This window comes from Scardinius erythrophthalmus (genome assembly GCF_964197995.2).
Source record: "Scardinius erythrophthalmus genome assembly, chromosome: 11".
Classification (NCBI taxonomy): Eukaryota; Metazoa; Chordata; class Actinopteri; order Cypriniformes; family Leuciscidae; genus Scardinius; species Scardinius erythrophthalmus.
Genome location: NC_138231.1, coordinates 37,168,542 through 37,187,104, shown reverse-complemented (window position 1 = coordinate 37,187,104; position 18,563 = coordinate 37,168,542). Strand labels below are relative to the sequence as shown.

The 18,563-nt window shown below is 38.8% G+C and overlaps 1 protein-coding gene across 1 annotated transcript in view; it reads right to left on the bottom strand.

Moving 5' to 3' along the window:
• The window catches only part of syne1a (spectrin repeat containing, nuclear envelope 1a), a gene marked incomplete at its 5' end in the record, with an annotated part of 117,926 nt that overhangs the window by 67,503 nt on the left and 31,860 nt on the right, over window positions 1-18,563 (bottom strand). Inside the window, 23 exons of the mRNA XM_081379556.1 lie at window positions 339-521; window positions 2,097-2,274; window positions 3,423-3,559; window positions 4,921-5,280; window positions 7,196-7,360; window positions 7,466-7,775; window positions 8,425-8,597; window positions 8,959-9,232; window positions 9,347-9,508; window positions 10,799-11,004; window positions 11,236-11,348; window positions 12,253-12,460; window positions 12,700-12,903; window positions 13,008-13,109; window positions 13,205-13,387; window positions 14,031-14,195; window positions 14,287-14,437; window positions 14,857-15,036; window positions 15,289-15,914; window positions 16,014-16,167; window positions 17,121-17,287; window positions 17,464-17,587; window positions 17,696-17,883. Of these exons, the coding sequence (XP_081235682.1) occupies window positions 339-521; window positions 2,097-2,274; window positions 3,423-3,559; window positions 4,921-5,280; window positions 7,196-7,360; window positions 7,466-7,775; window positions 8,425-8,597; window positions 8,959-9,232; window positions 9,347-9,508; window positions 10,799-11,004; window positions 11,236-11,348; window positions 12,253-12,460; window positions 12,700-12,903; window positions 13,008-13,109; window positions 13,205-13,387; window positions 14,031-14,195; window positions 14,287-14,437; window positions 14,857-15,036; window positions 15,289-15,914; window positions 16,014-16,167; window positions 17,121-17,287; window positions 17,464-17,587; window positions 17,696-17,883 (4,713 nt within the window). The remainder of the gene's footprint in view (window positions 1-338; window positions 522-2,096; window positions 2,275-3,422; window positions 3,560-4,920; window positions 5,281-7,195; window positions 7,361-7,465; window positions 7,776-8,424; window positions 8,598-8,958; window positions 9,233-9,346; window positions 9,509-10,798; window positions 11,005-11,235; window positions 11,349-12,252; window positions 12,461-12,699; window positions 12,904-13,007; window positions 13,110-13,204; window positions 13,388-14,030; window positions 14,196-14,286; window positions 14,438-14,856; window positions 15,037-15,288; window positions 15,915-16,013; window positions 16,168-17,120; window positions 17,288-17,463; window positions 17,588-17,695; window positions 17,884-18,563) is intronic.

The following is an 18,563-nucleotide window of genomic DNA, read 5'->3' as shown; positions in this document are numbered from 1 at the left end:
CTTGCACACATGGATGGATACAGTGTTAAACACTATGTAAACAGGATTATATTAAAATAAAATAAAATAAAATAAAATAGTAATATACAAAGATATTTTTATTAAAAAGGCTTGCACACATGGATGGATACAGTGTTAAACACTATGTAAACAGGATTATATTAAAATAAAATAAAATAAAATAAAATAGTAATATACAAAGATATTTTTATTAAAAAAGCTAGTGTCACACATGGATGGATACAGTGTTAAATACTAGTGATGTAGTACTTTTTATGTAAAGTCAATAGAATATTAAAATAATTTTAAATACATCAAATAAAATCACTCATCTCTACCTGCAAGGCCATCTCTCTTCGCTTTAAGCTGTCCACCAGGCTCTTCCAGTCATCTTTGGCTACGTTTGCTTTGGTCCTGATGGCCTCCACTCTGTCGGCAGCCATCACGCTACTAAGCTGCTCTCCATACGTCAGGACAGCACTAAGTCTGGCCTGGCCCTGGTCCTTGTCACTCATGAACTCCTGTGGTGCAGAATGAGCAAGACGTCAGCCGCACAGACACAAGTGGACTATCACAGAGCAGAGGGCAGCAAGTGCAATGAGTCACGTCCAGACATTGACAGGCACCCAGCAGGGATCTCCCACCATCTGTGAGGCGTGCACGTCCCTTCTTTTTGCTGTCTTTCTCCACTCAAACGGTACAGATGCAATTATGTATGACCCAAAGCATGTCTGCCTCTGTGTTGGTGGTTCAGGGCAGTAAGCCATGCGGAAACATTGTTCCACATTTGAAATATATTTGATGGTAAATAAAAAATGAGCATCTTTCTATTCTCAGTAACCCTGCACCACTTCTTTCTTCATATCTCTTCCTTTTTATTGTAGATAAGCTATGCTACATCTAGTCCTACACAGAATCTGTGCTGATCTTTGCCTTGTTCTCTGCTGATTGTGGGGAAAAATCTGCAGTATCCTGTGGAATGAATTTATGTATGTGACAAATGTTAAACAGAGCCTGAACTGGTTTCGCTTCAAGACCCAGATTTTTTATTGGACATCAAGCGGCGACCCAATACAATGCCAAAATTAGCATACAAAATTTAATTTTAATGGTTTCATGCTCTCACTAGATAAAAATGTCCTGCACAAACCACACAGTGGTCAACACAAATCATGTTCACCATTTGCAAGTGAACGAATTTAAAGTAATCGAGTCTGTCATGTAACCTGTCCATGTTTGCATCTGCCTAATATGACTAGCTGTGAAAGATTTATTTGAGGCACAATGGAATGAGAAGTCTTTGATGTCCATAACAAAAGGTACAGTATACATTCAATATACAAGGTATTTAACCACATTCTTTACAATAACCTCTTTTATGTTCAACAGAAGAAAAAAAACAAGGTTTGGAACAACATGAGGGTGAGTACATAACGACAGAATTTTAATGTTTTGGTGAACTATCCCTTTTAAAGGCTTACAACCTGTTTATTTGGAAACATAACTACTGTATGCTTAGTTATATGGTTAATTGCATTTTATTATTTGCATTATTTTTTACTCAGGTAAAAAATAGGTAATCAGAACAGACCTGCAACACATTTTTGGGTCAGAACTGAGCAGTTGAGAACCACTGGCAATAACACTATTATTGGAAAGACAGAAATAGAAAGCCAAAATATTTAAACACAAGGGGCGGGAAATTTGAGATATTTGAAATAAAATTTTATGAGTGCTGTTCGAATTCAGCAAAAATCTCTGCACATTTTCATCCACATCAAGCTATGTCTCTTTCATCACAGCTATACATCATTACTGTGCATTTTCCCTGTGCTCTCACAGGTTTTCTACTGTGCTAATTGAAGTCATAAATAGCCCAGTCTGGCACATCCTTGGCTAAATGGTGGCCTCATAAACTGGCCCATGGGACGTGACAATGGGCTATCACTTTATCAAATCCTGGCTTCTCTTACATGACAGGGATAGAGACAACCTGCTGTGGCCTGGCTATGGCTATGTTCCAAGAATCCTGAGTTTTGCCCATTTAGGATGAGCCCTCCTGGACAGAGAGTACTGTCCACAACCATTCCACTCACCTGGATCTGCTGGAGGGCGACAGAGGCGTCCTGGATACTATGAGGGGAGTCAAAGCATTTTGCGGTGGAGATGTTGGCATTGACCATCCACTGCCGGAAGTCATGCAGAGAAGAACGGAAGCGTTGTTCTAGCAGTTTTTCCTTATTCTGACATTCCCGGGAGGCTCGCAGGCTCAGGCTAGAGAGAAAGATGCACAGAGGTATTAGAAAAGGAGAAGGTAAAAAAAGGGGGGGGATGGGGGTTAAAATGTGTGAGCATAGGGGGGGTGATAGCGCAAGGTGAGCAGACATCTGTTTCAATGACAGGCTCTCTCAGAGGGAGAGTTTGGGAATCAGGAAGTGAAAACGCAGCAGAACCAGCACACACAAGAATACAGTGGCATATCTGCACAGCACACAGGTACACACTTACACACACGAACGCAGACGAGGATAAAGTGGACAGTGGAGAGAAGATAAGCATGTTTTTTTGCTGCTATACCTGAAAAGCATGCTAACGAGGCAAAGCCTGCTGTCATGACAGGTGCTCTCAGCTGAAACGCTCACTTTAGATGCAGCGCTATGAGGTGCAATATATCACAACCCTTCATTCAGCTCAGTGCACTGAATTTATATGTGTTAATATATTCCATCAGTTAAATACAACATATGTGAAAGTACAAACCTACAAAACAATTAAATATTGCTTTCTTTCTTTTTTTTTATTTATAATTTATAAAGCCGATTGAATTAATGTCTTTACATTTTCAAAAAACGATTATTTTTTATTAATTTATTCTTTTATTTAGTCATTTATCTATTATTTTATAACACTATTCTTGCATTTATTTTCAATGTTTTTTTTCATAAATTATTTAAAAATATACTTTTAAAAATAATACTTAAAAGTTTTTTTGCTGTTAAACACCGTTTTTACAACGTTCAAAATCTTTAAGGTCAATAAATAAATAAAAGCATTAGATGAAAGTTTACAAAATTTAGAGTTGAATTGTTTTATTTTTGTATTAATTTATTCTATTTATTAATCGCTGTACTCATTTATAACACTTTTTATTACACTTTTTTTAATAAATTATTAAATTAAATAAATATTAAACCATAATGAAATATAAACAAACAAACAAATAAATAGTTATACTTTATTAATTTGTATAAATTATTATATTATGTATACATAATTTTCTTATACATATTTACAGGAAGCTCTGTAAGAAACATCCACCTTCTAATTGTCTACAATGGCTAAACAAACTGTTAGGGAATGGACTGCTAAACAAAACCAGGCGGTGACCATTTAACCTCATGCATGTGTGCTACAGCACTCACCTGTTGTGTAGCTTGATGAGAGCGCTGACTCTGTCAGTCTGCGGACCCAGATCACTGGAAAACCCACACAGCTCATTGAGCTGCGCCTTGAGCTTCTCCTCCATAACTTCAGCTGTCTGAAGCCCCTCCAGAACACCCTGATGGACACACACACACGCACAGCAGGGGTGAGTGTCAATGCACAGGCCACCCTTGACACCTAAATCTCATTTATCGGCTTGATGCTTCTTCATGCACAGTTGCGCACACACATTTGAGCATTAACACAGCTCTATTCAACTCCAAGACAAGGCTTCTTACAAAAGCATTTCTGTTCTTCAGCGAGTCCAGGAAGCCTTCCCACTTCTCCAAACATGCCTGAGATTGTACAGAGCCGAAGTGGTGCCTCTTTCTCAGTGCTTCCACCCTCCCCCTGACCCTCTCTTTAAAAACAAGAGGGAAATGCTTCCCTGACTTCCCCCTATAGAACACTTCCTCCTGTAATCTCTCTCCTCCTCTTCCTTCTCTCACTCCTCCCTGTCTTCCACTTCACAGGCTTTGGTTTTCCCTCTCCTTCACACTCTTCGGCGGCTCTCGTTCACTCCTCCCCGCCTTTGACATGTTCTCTCGTTTGCTTTCCCACTCTTTCTCTTTCCCTCCCTTTCACATTCTCCCCGCCTCCTCTCCTCTCTCCCTCTCCCACTCCCGGTGGGAGTCAGCTGTCAGATGTTGAGGAGCTGGAGCCGTGCAAACGAGCGTGTAACACAAACAAGTCTGGACACCGGAAACACCAGATGAGAGAAAGTAAAATAGAAAGAAGGAAATATTGAGGGACTTGAGGAAAAAAGGAAGAAATAAAGGAGGGAAAATCTGCAATCCTTTTTCAATTATCTGAGCAGCAAGCGGTAGATGAAAGTATAAACAACCTCAGCAGCAGGAAAACATATTACGACTGACTGTTTATGAGAAAGAGCCAGACAGAGAGAAAACAAGGCAAACAAGAAAGGGAAGGAAAAAGAAAGATGATCTACAACAGGAGGGTCCGCAGGGGAGTTCTAGGGGGTCATGGAAAAGTTTAGAGAAAAACAGGGTAAAAATGTACAAATGAATATATAATATATAAGTATATTTAATCAAACCAATAAATAGGCAAATAAATTAAATAAATAAATAAATAATACATCTAACAGTAATTTACTATAATAAATAGAATAAAATACAAGAAACTATATATATGCCTTTTAAATTTTAGGAGGGGGGTCCCTAACACGAGGATAATCATATCCGGGTCTAAAAGATTATAAACCCCTGCTCTAGACTACATACATATCATTTCTGGATTTAACCTTGTAAACGAGTTTGTTGCTTTAAGAACGATAAAATTCTTCACCAAACTGTGTTGACTTTCCAAACAGTACGTGTCTGTCTCAGAGCTTACATGTACACTGTAATTAAGTAGCATTTACCTCATACACTCCCCCTTCCCTCTTCATCTCTCACCTCTACTCAATTAGCCTACCTTGGCGACCGTCCATCCATCCACCGCCGCAGCTCCGCTATTCCTCCGCTCGGCGCTGTTCAGTCCTTCGCTCCACTCCTTCAGCTGGCCCTCCAGCTTCTCCATTTCTTCCTCCAACTGCGCTGTCAGCCGTGTCTGCTCCTGCTCGGCCCCTGTCGCCGCGGCTACGGCCGTCTCGAGAGCGTCGCGAGCTCGTAGCGAAGCTCCCTCCCACTGGTGCAGCGCTCGAGCCAGTGCCGCCACCTCTCCATCCATCAGCTCGCAGCCAGCCGCCGCTGTGTGCCTTCCGGCTCTCTCCGCGCTCAGCCGCACGCGCCGCAGCCGCTCGCGCCCCTCGCACGCGCCGCGCTCCAGCAGCTCCTGAAGGAGGGAGGGAGAGAGAGAGTGAGAAGGAGAGAGGGAGGGTAAAGTTGCTACGGAAACTGCGGCATCAGTGGCTGCTTGTTATCCAAGTACTGCCGCCGCTTGTGATTCTCACGACGGTGAAACTGAAAAAAACTCACATCGGATCAGTTCCTCGCGCCTCCTCTCTCACTTCACCTCCTTTTTCATCAATCTAAATTATCATAATTTTCATACATATCCACTTTTTAATTTTCCTACATGCAATTAGAAATTCATTCATTCATTCCACAATGACAATTATCTAATGTAAAATAAATTGTAATTGTGCAATTAAATGTTTTATTCATAAATAAAGTGTTATTACTAAATAAACCTAATGTTAAATAAAATGAAATAAAATAAAGAAAAATAAATAAAATACTGCAGAGAAAATTGCAGCAGCAAAAAAAGAAAGAAAAAAAAAGTGTAATATTAATTAAGCAAGTCATTAAAAAATATAAAGAATAAAGTATCGTATAATAATTTATTCATTCATTAGAAAATAAATTTTTTTTTTAGTTATCAATCACACACAAATATTTTTATAGATTAATAAAAAAACTGGAAAGTATATTTATTTCAGGTATGTATAAGAGCTTTTCATGCAAAGTTATGCTTTTTCTAAAAAAAAACTATTATGTTAAGTGAACAGATTTTAATGCGATTAAAAAAGGTATTATCCCTGACAAATAAACTACAGCTTCAAAGGTAAATGGATGGAAGAATTGATTTGAATATAATTTATTTAAAGTGCTGCTGTGTAGTCTTATTATCCTTTATCCCATCTACCACTCACTCATTCTCTCCGACTGGAATTGATTATCCAGGGAGAAATGTGCAAACAGCATAGAAATTTCCCACCAATTTTCGCCCATTCTCCCCCTTTCTTAACGCCTCTTATTGCTCTCTCAGTGCCTCTGGTACTTTTCTCTCATTTTCTTTCTCATCAAACACACAGACAAAGTGTTATGGAGATAAGCAGACGGTATAATGAGCTAATCAGCACAGAAATATTGCAGATCCATAAAAATAGTAAAATCTAAGCACCTGCATCCATTGATTTGTAGTCCTGTGAGAGCATGTAGTACAGAAACACTGACCTTGGAAAGAAATGTACATGCTTCTCTTCCCCCACTCACATAAATGTTTTACTTTTTGTTGTTGTATTCCCCCTCATCTGAAAGTCATTTTAGATAAACGTTTTTGCTAACTGATTTCAATTTAAACTAAATTGAAATATTGATTTCAATTGAAATTGTAAATTGTGTACGTGTATACTACTGTTGTATTCTGTGCCACGCTATGTTGACTGGCAGCTGTTGCAGTATAATTTCCCTCATGGGGTTAATAAAAATACTTATCTATTTATACACCCACACTTTCATAATCATATGTGCAGATGAAATGCAATTATGCATTCATATAATCAGTGTCCCAATTTGACGTGCAATCTCACACCATCTCATCTGCTTTAAAGAATGGATATTTGTTCTTTTCATTTCACACCATTTAAAATGAAAGATGATATTTGTAAATGAGAAAAAAAATGCAGGTTCTCTCTATCATTTTCCACAGAGGCTGTCAAGAAACCCTTAGAGAGAAAACAAGCTTGATTACAGGAAATGGTACATCTAATTAACGGGTAAAAGCTTTAATGAATTATGAAACTGAATAAAATATATTTAAATTGCATGCTTATTTTAGACAGATGAGGACTTTATTAAACATAATGTAATTGAAATGAGCAATTGACACAAAATAATATTCGAAAAAATGACATGTTCTGTAGTATCATATGCTAGACTACATCTTTCTGTTTTAAAGATAAAGGTTAAAAAAAGTCTCACTAATTTAGTAATTCTTGAGTGAGGCAATATCTTTATTTTCTTACCCGGACTTCAGTCAACTTCCGACTTAAGGTGTAAGAGTCACCAGATGGGTCAGAGCATTGCTGAAGTTCCTCCCCTACCACCATTAGCCAATCGGTGAGCTCCCTGATTGTTTCCATGTACTTCTTATGCTCGATTACAACGTCCTCTGACAGTCTGACTCTCTCCTAAATAAGATAAAATATAAATAGCATTTAAAATTTTAATATGAACACTCTCGTTCACTATTACACTACAACTATCCACTAGACTGGACACTGACAATACTTCACCTCAGCTGCAGCTTTGACATCCTCAAAATGTGCCCTAAGCAGAACCATTTCTTCCTCCTCAAAGACGGGGTCACCAGTGCGTTTGTAAAGTTCGGTCGCACTCTCCTCCAGATAGCACAGAGCTCCCTGGTGGTCCTCCACATCTGATGACAGCAAGCGCAGTCTCTCCAATTGCTTTCGTTTCTCCCTGAGTCCAAGCTGGGGCTCAAGAGGACCCTTAACCTCCAGCCCTACTCCCTCCAGCCACCTCTGCAGCTGTGCACGAGACTCCACAAACAAATCCCACTGATTAACGGTCCACTCTAATCGGCTAAAACAGAAAGCACAGATAAGAGGCAGATTTTTAGATTTTACTTTTTTGTATACAGCAGATGAGTATATAGACAGATAGATATAGAGCAGATGAGTATATAAACTAAGAGATATAGAGCAGATGAGTATATAGACAGATAGACACAGTATAGAGTAGGTGAGTATAAAGATAGATAGATAGATAGATAGATAGATAGATAGATAGATAGATAGATAGATAGATATAGATAGATAGATACTAGATAGATAGATAGATAGATAGATAGATAGATAGATAGATAGATAGATAGATAGATAGATAGATAGATAGATAGATAGATAGATAGATAGATAGATAGATAGATAGATAGATAGATAGATAGATAATAGCTGGATAATAACTTGGTTGCCATAGTGATGATGAGTTTAATTGAATAAAAGCCCATGAGGCTGCCACCTGCATTCAAGCACACTTGCCAATTAAAAAACAAACCACTATGCTCCCACTCTTATCTCTCTTGACCCAAAATACTTTAATGGTCCCGGTAATTATATTCCTACTGATGTGTCCATTGTCGTAGTTCATTTTCATTCAAAGCCAACTATCAATTGACCTAAATTTCTGCAATGATAGTCATTTATAAGTTAAGCTTTCATTGCCAGGTCACCTGTGGCAGCTCATGGCTCTCAAGAGCAGTGCCGCCCATGCGTCCTCAGCTTCCTGATGCTTAGAGCAAATAACTCCTCGTTCCACTTCTCCACTGCTCTTGATGACCAGCTCTGCTTTCCCAGCTGCCATGTTGAGCTTTACCTCGCCCTCTCCCTTCATAAGCAGGATATCCTGGATAAGAGGAAACAAACACAAGTTACAGCTACTGCACAGATACAGAATAGCCATTCTAAAAATATTATTTCCCCCTAAACAGTATTAGGGAAATGTCAGTTGAAAGTTACATAGATGAGAGGGTGAAAATAGCCACCAAAAAAAGAGGATTACGAGTGGCAGAAAATACAGTTTGTAATTTTACAATACAAAATTATAATAAATGATTAAATAATTAGGTAATAAAATACAAATTATATTTTGTATGAAAAAAACAGCACATGAATCTCTGTTTGTCTCTTCTTCAAAGATCGCTGTTCTAAAGCATGAATGTGCAGATTTTCCCAGTTGTTGTTCTCTATGATTTTTCAACATGTACCTGTGCTTGCTCAAGTTTATCTTCCACCTCCTTTTTACTCCCCTCCGTGTTCTCTAGTTTCTCTAACTTTCCCTCGACATCCTTCAGCCAGATTTCCACTGCTATCAGCGCCTCCTCGAACGCCTGGTACTCCTGTATTCTGCGGAGTCGACTTCTGGCCCCTTGTAGCAAAGCCTCTTGGTTTGAGAGCAACTCTGCTGCCACACTTCTCCCTGATCTAGATCCTCTCTCTGTTATAGTGAGAGAGGACTGACACAGACGTTCAAGAGATGCCCTGTGACAGAAAACATACAGCTAGCTTACATTTAATCATGACTTACATTGTGAACATTCTCACATGCTGTTACACATGGTACCTCATAAACAGAGACAGACTGTCCATATGTACCTCCTCATCAGCAGCTCTCTGTGGATTTCCTCCACTCTTCTCAGCTCTTCTGAGCAGTCGGGGGCTGCAGACTGACTCTCACCCCACAGAGGAACATCTGTCTTCAGTCTCACCTCCAGATGTTTCAGCCACTCGCTCAGCTCCACCAAACGCGTTTCAAACCTTAATAAGATCAAATTCACTAAATTTACCCTAAAATCTGACACACTGGATTGAATTTCCATTCACAGTACAGTACATTGATGGTTAAATAGGTCATTGTCCTACTCTAACAATTCTACAATAAAATACTACATTGTAAGCTACGGTACTGTGATAGAGGTAACACAAAATTGTAAACTGTAAACATCCTGTTGATGTTATGTTAAAGGATCATTCTTACTATGCAGTAAATTTTCATGCTCCCATTGTATGTCTTAATACAGTATATTGCCTAATACAGTCAGGGAATTCTCAACCAAACTTCCAATAAGTTTTAAAATTATTTAAATTTAGTTATATACGAACATAATCTTAATTAAAAAGCGCACTAGAAATAAAGATGTACAACATTAAACTGACATCATGTTACTGAGTTCATTACAACAGAAGTACCAGAGGTACATTTCAACTTAGATAGGAGGGCCTTTGAATATCGTCTTGGACAAAGGGGGATCTTGGAGTCAAAAAGGTTAAGAAACATTGATCTAAAATAGATTTAAAAGATGGAAATCATATTTGTTAGTTCTCAACACTATATTATAATTAAGTGAACATGGGGGAATTTATAATTATTTCACTACTCTGATTTGAGCAGGTGTTACAATTTCTTACCATTTGCACAGCTGGTACACACTCCTAACATGAACAACTGATTGATTATTTATTAATAAATATTGCAGGTGTTTCTTTTTTCCCCATTTACCATTGCTTTGTGAAATTTCGCAGACGAAAGTAAGCGGGATTGGATGTGACAATACAATAATGATACAGGAATAATGATGATAAAATAAACTATTCTTTCAGCTAGCAAATGAACCAGTCCTAAATAACTGCTTTCTGATCATAATTGGATAATACTGAAGTAGCGTTATACAAAACTTGGATATGTAATTTGGATCTTCATCAGTTCTGCATTGTTGCCAATTTACAAATCTCCGCCCACACAGAGGTCATTGTCGAAAGAAGAGGCTTGCTATTGACAGATGCAAATGTGTGTATTAAAGTTCACCAAACTTGAACTCAACACAATTCACACAGGGAAACCGGAAATACTTCATTGTGACAATTCCCATTGAAATTTCGATGAGCAACAGTACATGTGACCGCACCTTTTTTGTCCATCCTCTAAGGCTCCATCCTGCTGGACAGTCTGTTTTTTTCCATTGTCTTGCCATTTTGTAAATGATCAAGTTATGAATAAAGTTTTGTTAGTGCCTGAGCTTAGATTGTAGACTCGAAAGCACTACTTACCCGTTTAATAGGGTGGCTCTTTCTTCAAGGGACCGCATGCGCTGTCTGCACTCCATAACAAATGCATCCAAAGCATACTGACAAGAGTCCAGTTGCTCCTGTATGCCTCCAGTCCCACCTTTAGTGAGATGCAACAGGAGTCTCTCTCCATCCTCACAAACCTGGGCCAAGCGCTCCTCACCATCCATGACTTCCTCTGTTGCAGTCTAATAATGAGGGGATAAATGAATCGTATTACACGAGGGACACAATGAGCCACTGTTATTAATAATGTTAAATGGCTCTTAAACCCAAATTTCAAATCCAGAATAATCCCCTATTAGATTGAGGTCTGAAATGCTTCTTTATTGTTTTACTGCTGATTAGTAGGAGCCTTATTGCTTTGCTCTGGTGCAATGTTTCATTACATGGCTGAGTCATTTGTTGCATGACGCTACCTTGAGTTTTTGTTGCTTGGATGAAATAGTGACGGCATCTCCCGTTTGCTCAAAGCAGTCCTCAATTCCAGCCCTCAACTCAGAGAGCCAACAGTGAAAAGCATGTGCTTTCTCTAGTAGAAGGAAAGACAGAGAGAGAATGACAGTCCATAAGAAGAAATGTATGTGAGCTGTTGCTGCATGCGGCCAGATGGACCGTGTAGGAGTGTATGGAACAGCTCTCTGTTGTCTTAGTAACCAGCCTCAACCAATTCCACCGGGATCTGTCATAATGTCAGTGGGAGAGGTAGCATCTGAGGCACAGGTGTGTGGCAGTCACGCTTTTAGGGAGTGCCGTGCAGAATCATTTCAAACAAACATAAATAAATAAAATATCTATTACCAACTATTCATGAGCCACTTGAATGGTAAATGGCTTTAAAATTCCATTTATAGTATTAGTTTTGCTCATAACTGACACCTACACTTCTGTTCAAAAGTTAGGGGTCAATAAATGTTTAGTTTTTTTTAAAGAAAGAAATTAATACTTTTATCCAGCAAGGACACATTAAATTGATCAAAAGTTACTTTTATATTGTTCAAAAACATTCAATTCAATTTCAATTAAATGCTGTTCTTTTGAACTTTCTATTCATTAACGAAACCTGAATTTCACAAAAATACTAAGCACCGCAACTGTTTTCAACATTTATAATAATAAATAAAAAAATATTAAATAATATAATAATCAGCATATTAGAATGATTTCTGAAGGATCATGTGACACTGAAGACTGGAGTAATCATGCGAAAATTCAGCTTTCACATCACAGGAATAAATTGCATTTTATAGCATAAATAAATATAAATATACAGTCATTTTTTATAACAGTTTTACTGTGCTTTTGATCAAATAGATGCAGCTTTGGTGAGCATAAGATACTTCTTTCAAAAATATATAAAAAAAATCTCACTGAACTCAAACTTTTGAAAGACAGTATATATTTTTTTATTAATGAATTCATTTAAATTCACTCACCATTGAAGCGCTGCAGTAAAGCATCCTGAAGTGACCCCAGGATCTGGCTGCGGCGTTGTGTCACTTCCTCATTCCTCTTGACCAGGTTGGAGACAGCATCACCCAACAGGGTCAGGTGCTGAGTTGGGTACGCTCTACACAGTGCCCTGAGAGACTCACTTGCAACGTCCAAACTCACCTCCAACTGTCTCTGTGACTTCTCAACCTCCTAAACGAACAGGGTGGAATATAAAGGGTATTTCGTTTTTAATTGAATGTTAAATGGTAATAAAGACCCCCATGTGAAATGAACTTGGTTGGATACATTTCCATACAAAATTAAATCACAGTATTTGGCTTGTGGATTGTGTACCAGATTGCACATGATTAGACTACATTTATTCTTATTTAGCCTACTTTGCAGAATCCTACCGCTATATTTAAGTCATATTCAGTCAATTCACTAACCTTGATTTTAACAAAATTCTCTGGGTCAGAGGATGTTGAAAACTCTGATAGTGAGTCCTCAGAGGTCTTCAGCTGCTCTGAAATCTGGGAAATTAGATCTTGAAGCTGCTGCCTCTGGGAGTTGAAGTCTTTATACATGCCTCTGGTCTGTTCGTACACCTCTGAAGCATGGGAAATCTGCTTTCTCAGATCTGCAGCCATCACCTCAAAAGGCCAAAAACAAATTCTAGATTTACCAGTCACCGTGACTAGCGGTGTGTTTTTATTCTCTTTACATATCAAATGTCACAGCTACTGCTGATGATTACCTGAAGTTCAGTGTGTGTGTGCTGGGTTTTCATCAGTTCCTGTAGCTCTGTCATCTTCTCTTGCAAGGTCTTCAGTTCATCCTCTTTATTGTCCAACTCCAGCTGTACAAACACAGAAATGAAGGGAATTACATATTTTGGTATTTTATCATGTTTCCTTTATAAGGTTAGATTTGGCTTGGCTAAATGGATCTCACCTTGAACTCAGAGAGGCGCTCCTCCATGTCATGAGTGGAGAGGAGACTGGCAGCTCCCTCACTGAGCTCACAGACAGAGACAGCACTCCAACACTCTATGTCATTGGCTATTTTATTAATGCCATTCCACAGCTCAAGAGAGCGAGTGTACCGACTGATGTCTGCATCCATACTCTCAGAGATCTGCACAATAATGAACACTGGCCATAAGTGCATCATGTGCATAATATGGTGTGAATAATAATAAGACCACAGTTGAAAGAGCAGACGCATCCCTTATTCTGACGTGTGTAATGACTGTATCTCATACTTCTATATCACCATCCTGACGATGTATGTTCAGAATTTTGTTTTTACTTAGTTCACATACTACCTTGTTTATCTATGCTTGTACATTTCAGTGCTTTATTTATTTATTTATTTTTTTTGTTGGTTTTTATCAATACCTCCCTTTTATTTGAATTGGTTCTTTTGTCTTTTCCCACCCTGAATGAGTCATAAAAATTATGAATAAATCATAAGTAAAAAAAGACAAAAAATACAATAATTATATGATAACCAATAAATGGTCAATATTATACATTTGTATTTGTTAAAAAAATCAAGGAAAATACAACACAGGAAAAATATCAAAAAGTTGCAATAAATAAATAAAGATTTTAATTCATTTCCATATCACATTCTGACATAAAACCAGTTCTCCTTGTAACATAGTCATTTGTAGGAGCAATCATTCTGAATGATTAATTCCAGTTCACAAATGATCATGTTTACATGCTTGAACACCGAACATGCCAAATAAATCAAAAGCATTAAATGCACTCACATCCAGCCACCGATCAACAATGGCATCCATCTCAGTTGTGACATTTTCACTCTGAATGCTTTCATCTGGAAGCTTCTTTAACACACCGGTGAGGCGTTTGCCTGAACCAATGAGCTTATTCAGGTCCTCCTTAGTGGTCGCCAGCTCTGGCCTCACTGCTTCCAGCTGCGCAAACAGAGATAACAATATTACATGTGTGCTTGTTATCATAAATGTAATCTGATGTTTAAAATGTGGCACACACTGAGGCACTAACCCGTGACAGAGCTCTACGGATGTCCTCAGGGTTATGTGGGTCCGACTGGGCCACAGTGATGGCATGAGCTCTCTCTATGACCGAGCTGATCCTGGTTCTCAGGGTCTGGTATTCCCTACAGAGCTCCAGCAGGTTTGCACAAAGGTCATGGCTTTATGGGGACAAACACGAGCAGCCAAGTCTTAGATTTTAGGCTTAAAGTGAGTGACATCAATAGTATCAATAGAAATACGCAAACACACACTACAGTCATGGCAATAGCTCAAAACACTCTCCCCTTTCTTCAGTTTCTTTAATCCAAAGCATAATCTATTTAGAGATTCACCCACATATCCATCAAACAGCACACACAAAATAAACCACATTTAAATTGCATTTAAACATGGCAACAGTCGCAACCTGTCAAAACATCCATCAATCAACCCACTGGCCCAGTCCAGCCTCTCCCTCCCATAAGTCATCCATATCAAGCCCAATTTGACAAACCATTCATCTATCCAAACACACACCAAGTTCCAATGAAAACTAAGTGTACAGTCTAAGACTTGGGAACCGTAGCAATATACTCACTCCTCCACAATAATCCCCCTAATCCTCTCCCAGGTGGAGTGGACCACGGCTACGTCCCGTTTGACTTCCCCTGCCAGCTCAGAGTCTATGTGGGCCAGTTGTTCTCCTTTTTCTCCCAACCACAGCTGACTGTGCTGTAGGGCCTGTAGCTCTTCTTCCAACTGCTTCAGCAACCACAACCTGACAAACACATTTATTATTAAAACAGCATAGCTCAAAATATAGGTTCGCCATCATTACAGTAAAATTACAAAACTCACACATTTGTCCACAGTAAACAACACCTCAATATCAGGTACGCATTTTTTGGCATGTAAAACATACACAACTATCATACCAAAATAACCACAGCACAGTGTTAACATTTATAATACGTCACATTAGACAGGCCTCTAAAGACAGTAATGGTAAATACAACACAAGTGCCTGTACCTCTGTTGAAAGGCCTGTGTGCTGGCCTCTGTAGGCCATGGTATATTGGCTCTTTCCTCCAGCTTTGCCAGACTCCCGAGTAGCAGCTCCTTCCGTCCCCTAAAGGAACTCCACATGGTTGCTAGTGCCTCTGTCTCACTCTGCTTTGTCCCAATGCTCCTCTGAAGCACCTGCACGCTCAACGCAACATCATCCACTAGCCCTCTGCAGGACGTTCTTTCCTCCTCTGCCCCTTGTAAATGAAAGTGTGCCTTGTTTAGGATGATATCCAGGCTAATGGCATGCACCTCTAGAGATGCTAACTCCTTGGCAAGGTCCCCCAGTTCCTCATTTATGTCCCTGACTTTGGAGTCATCCCAGCTCTCTCTTCCTTCAACCTCTTCCTGGAATGTCTGTAAAGAGGTCCTGGTTTTATTATAAGTCTTACAGAAGTCTTTTAGTTTGAGTAGTGCTTCATCTCGATGCTCTACTAAACTCTGTGCTTCACTAAAGTGTTGAAGGCAGTCCTCCATCCTGGTCTGGAGGTGCTGCAGGTCTTTTGGGGATATAGACGGGCTGAGGGCATCTAGATGTGTCTGTAAAGACTCCAAGAACTTTCCTTGTGTCTGAAGGGACATCTGGTCCTCCTTTAGACCATTGGAGAAACCAGATAATTATATATATTTTCAATTAAGACATTATTAAAGAATGATGATTGGATGATAAAATGTAATGACATATTGTACCTTGGTTTTGGATTCAGCAGACTGGAGATCAGTGATGCTGACTTTGCATGTGCTTTGAATGTGCCTGAGGAAGTTCTCAGTCCACTGAGTCAGATCAAGCGAGACCTGACTGAACTGCTCCAACTGAGCAAGATGAGACTGAAATTCCTGAATCCTGAAAATACAAGATTAAAGGTCAACACCTACTCATCAAGGTAAAGGTACATTGTAACTTTATTTTGTTCAAAATGTACAAAATATATGAGCTAAGTACATCTTGAATACATCTTACAAGCTGTGTTTTTGTCTTATCCTGAATCTGGTACGGTATATGGTACAGCTATAATAAGTGTTTATATTCAGACTATTTTAGATCAAGCGGGATGACAACTGCTGCAAAGTAGCTCAGTACCTGCGTGACTCATCGTATAGCCTACATAAAAAGAGAAAAGTGGCTTGGGCTTCAATGTTCTTCCTCAAGACGCGTGCATTTGTATTTATTAACCGCTAGAGTGTCAAAAGTTACATATATATATTTATCCAGTCAGTAACACTGACTCAACAAATATGCACATAAGGCCTTTAACCCGGAGTTTAGGAATGTGCAGTGTGAGACAACAGCTTATGAATACCCAGGATTAACTGTTAACCCTGGGTATAGTATGAGCAGTGTGAAACATGAAATCAAGATAACGCAGGATTCCTTTTACCTGGGATTTAGAATGACCCAGGGTATTCGAACTATTTCAAGTATGAAAAGCCCTATAGTGTACCTTTAAATAGTCAAGGAATACTTGTAATGCAAATGAAACAATGTAAAATATGCAGTGAAACATAATTCACACATGATTTTAATTAACACAATTAGACCAGCGAGACCTTTGAATGGTAGTGTAAATATACTTTAGTGAACTATGATTTACTACTAACTAATGCTAGTCAGAGGCAGGTGCTATGGGAAGCATTCCAATTCTAGACAAATTTTGATTGCATAAAAGTTTGTATATGCCCCTTAGTACAAGATTAGTCATTAATATTTTTAGTAGATTTTCTGGGAGAGAAAGAGAACATTTTAAATGTGTATATTTTAGGAGCACATAAGGAAACAAAAATATAAATTATTATTACCTGAGTGGTATATTAGTACTGAGAGAACACCACCTCTCTTCCATGCTACAATGAAGATCTCTAAGCTCTGCAGTCCTTTCCTCTGAGGCTGAGGAGTACAGAGACTCTGCTCGGGTCTCCAAACTTTCCAACAAAGACTCCTGAGAAGGAACTTCTGACTGCATGTCCTGATACATCATAAAACAGATTTTATTGGTTCCTTGCCATTAACGTCATAGTGTCCCGAATTGTTTTTGAGAGTTTTAAATGAGTGTTGCTAATTTAAACAATCAGCATTAAACATAAAGAACCAGGGATGTGGAAAACGAAAACAGCCAAAATACCTTTCAGATTTCGCACTCACCTGCAGCATCTGAAGCTGGCTCTGTAGCTTCACATTGTCTGTGGTCAGGTAAGGAGAATCTGAACTGCATAGATTTTCACACCTGTTCAACCAGGACTGCAGAAGTGAGAGATCTCTCTCACATCTAAAAAGCAGTTTTTTTTATATATTACAATCTTTTATTTAGGTAACAAAAATCACTTTCATTGCAGTCAGCACGCATTATGTAACACATAAATATGCAAACACATGCCTTTGCCACAGAGTCAACAGGTTCTCTAGTTTTGATTGCTTTTCAGTGGCTTGCTGGGTATACAATTTGTGAGCTTGCTGAAGGTCAGCCACAGCTTTCTCCATCCGTCCCCCATCAGACAGCCTCCTCCAGCCCAGACTCAGAGACATTAGCCTGGGCCCGAGCTGCTGTAGACGCTGAACTACATCCTGAGAATGAAGGAAATAAATGTTACTCTAGCGGCCTCAAATGCCTTTTATATAATCATATTTTTAAAGTGAACAGTTAAGAGAAAATTTTAGCATATGGTCTTTAATAGGGGTTATGCGCAACAGCTTCCATGTTCTTCAGGTCTTTTGTATATGCTTTGATAAATATAGAGCCATTTAATTTAAGATTTAAGGAGTGAGCAAAGATGAGCATAAATTGAGGTCTAAAAGTTTTTTATTTTCTTCTTCTCACAAGAAGATCTAGATATTTAAATGGCATAAAACGCCAACATTAACACTCTTCTCATTGCGGATGCGGATGCAGTGAGACCGGTTTTCCTGCTTGTTCATGTGACGTTCGGCATAAAGCCTACAGGGCCTCTTGTACTAATGGCCCACTGGCTGATTTTGTGGATTATTTCATGCAGCCCTTCAAGTGTAAACAGTTTATCCTTTAATCCGGTCTGCAAATTGATTTTTACTTTCTGCATTTTGGTTTGGTCTTCGTTACTCCACAGTTCTCTTAAGGATTATTAAACAGCAGTCAATATATTTTTCCACAGGGCTTATTATAGCAGCCCTAAAACATAAAAACAAAATTGAATCTGTATTTTAGGAGACGGCAACAAACAGAAATGCTGCAGCTAATCCAGTCACTTCTACACAAAATGTAGTAAAAT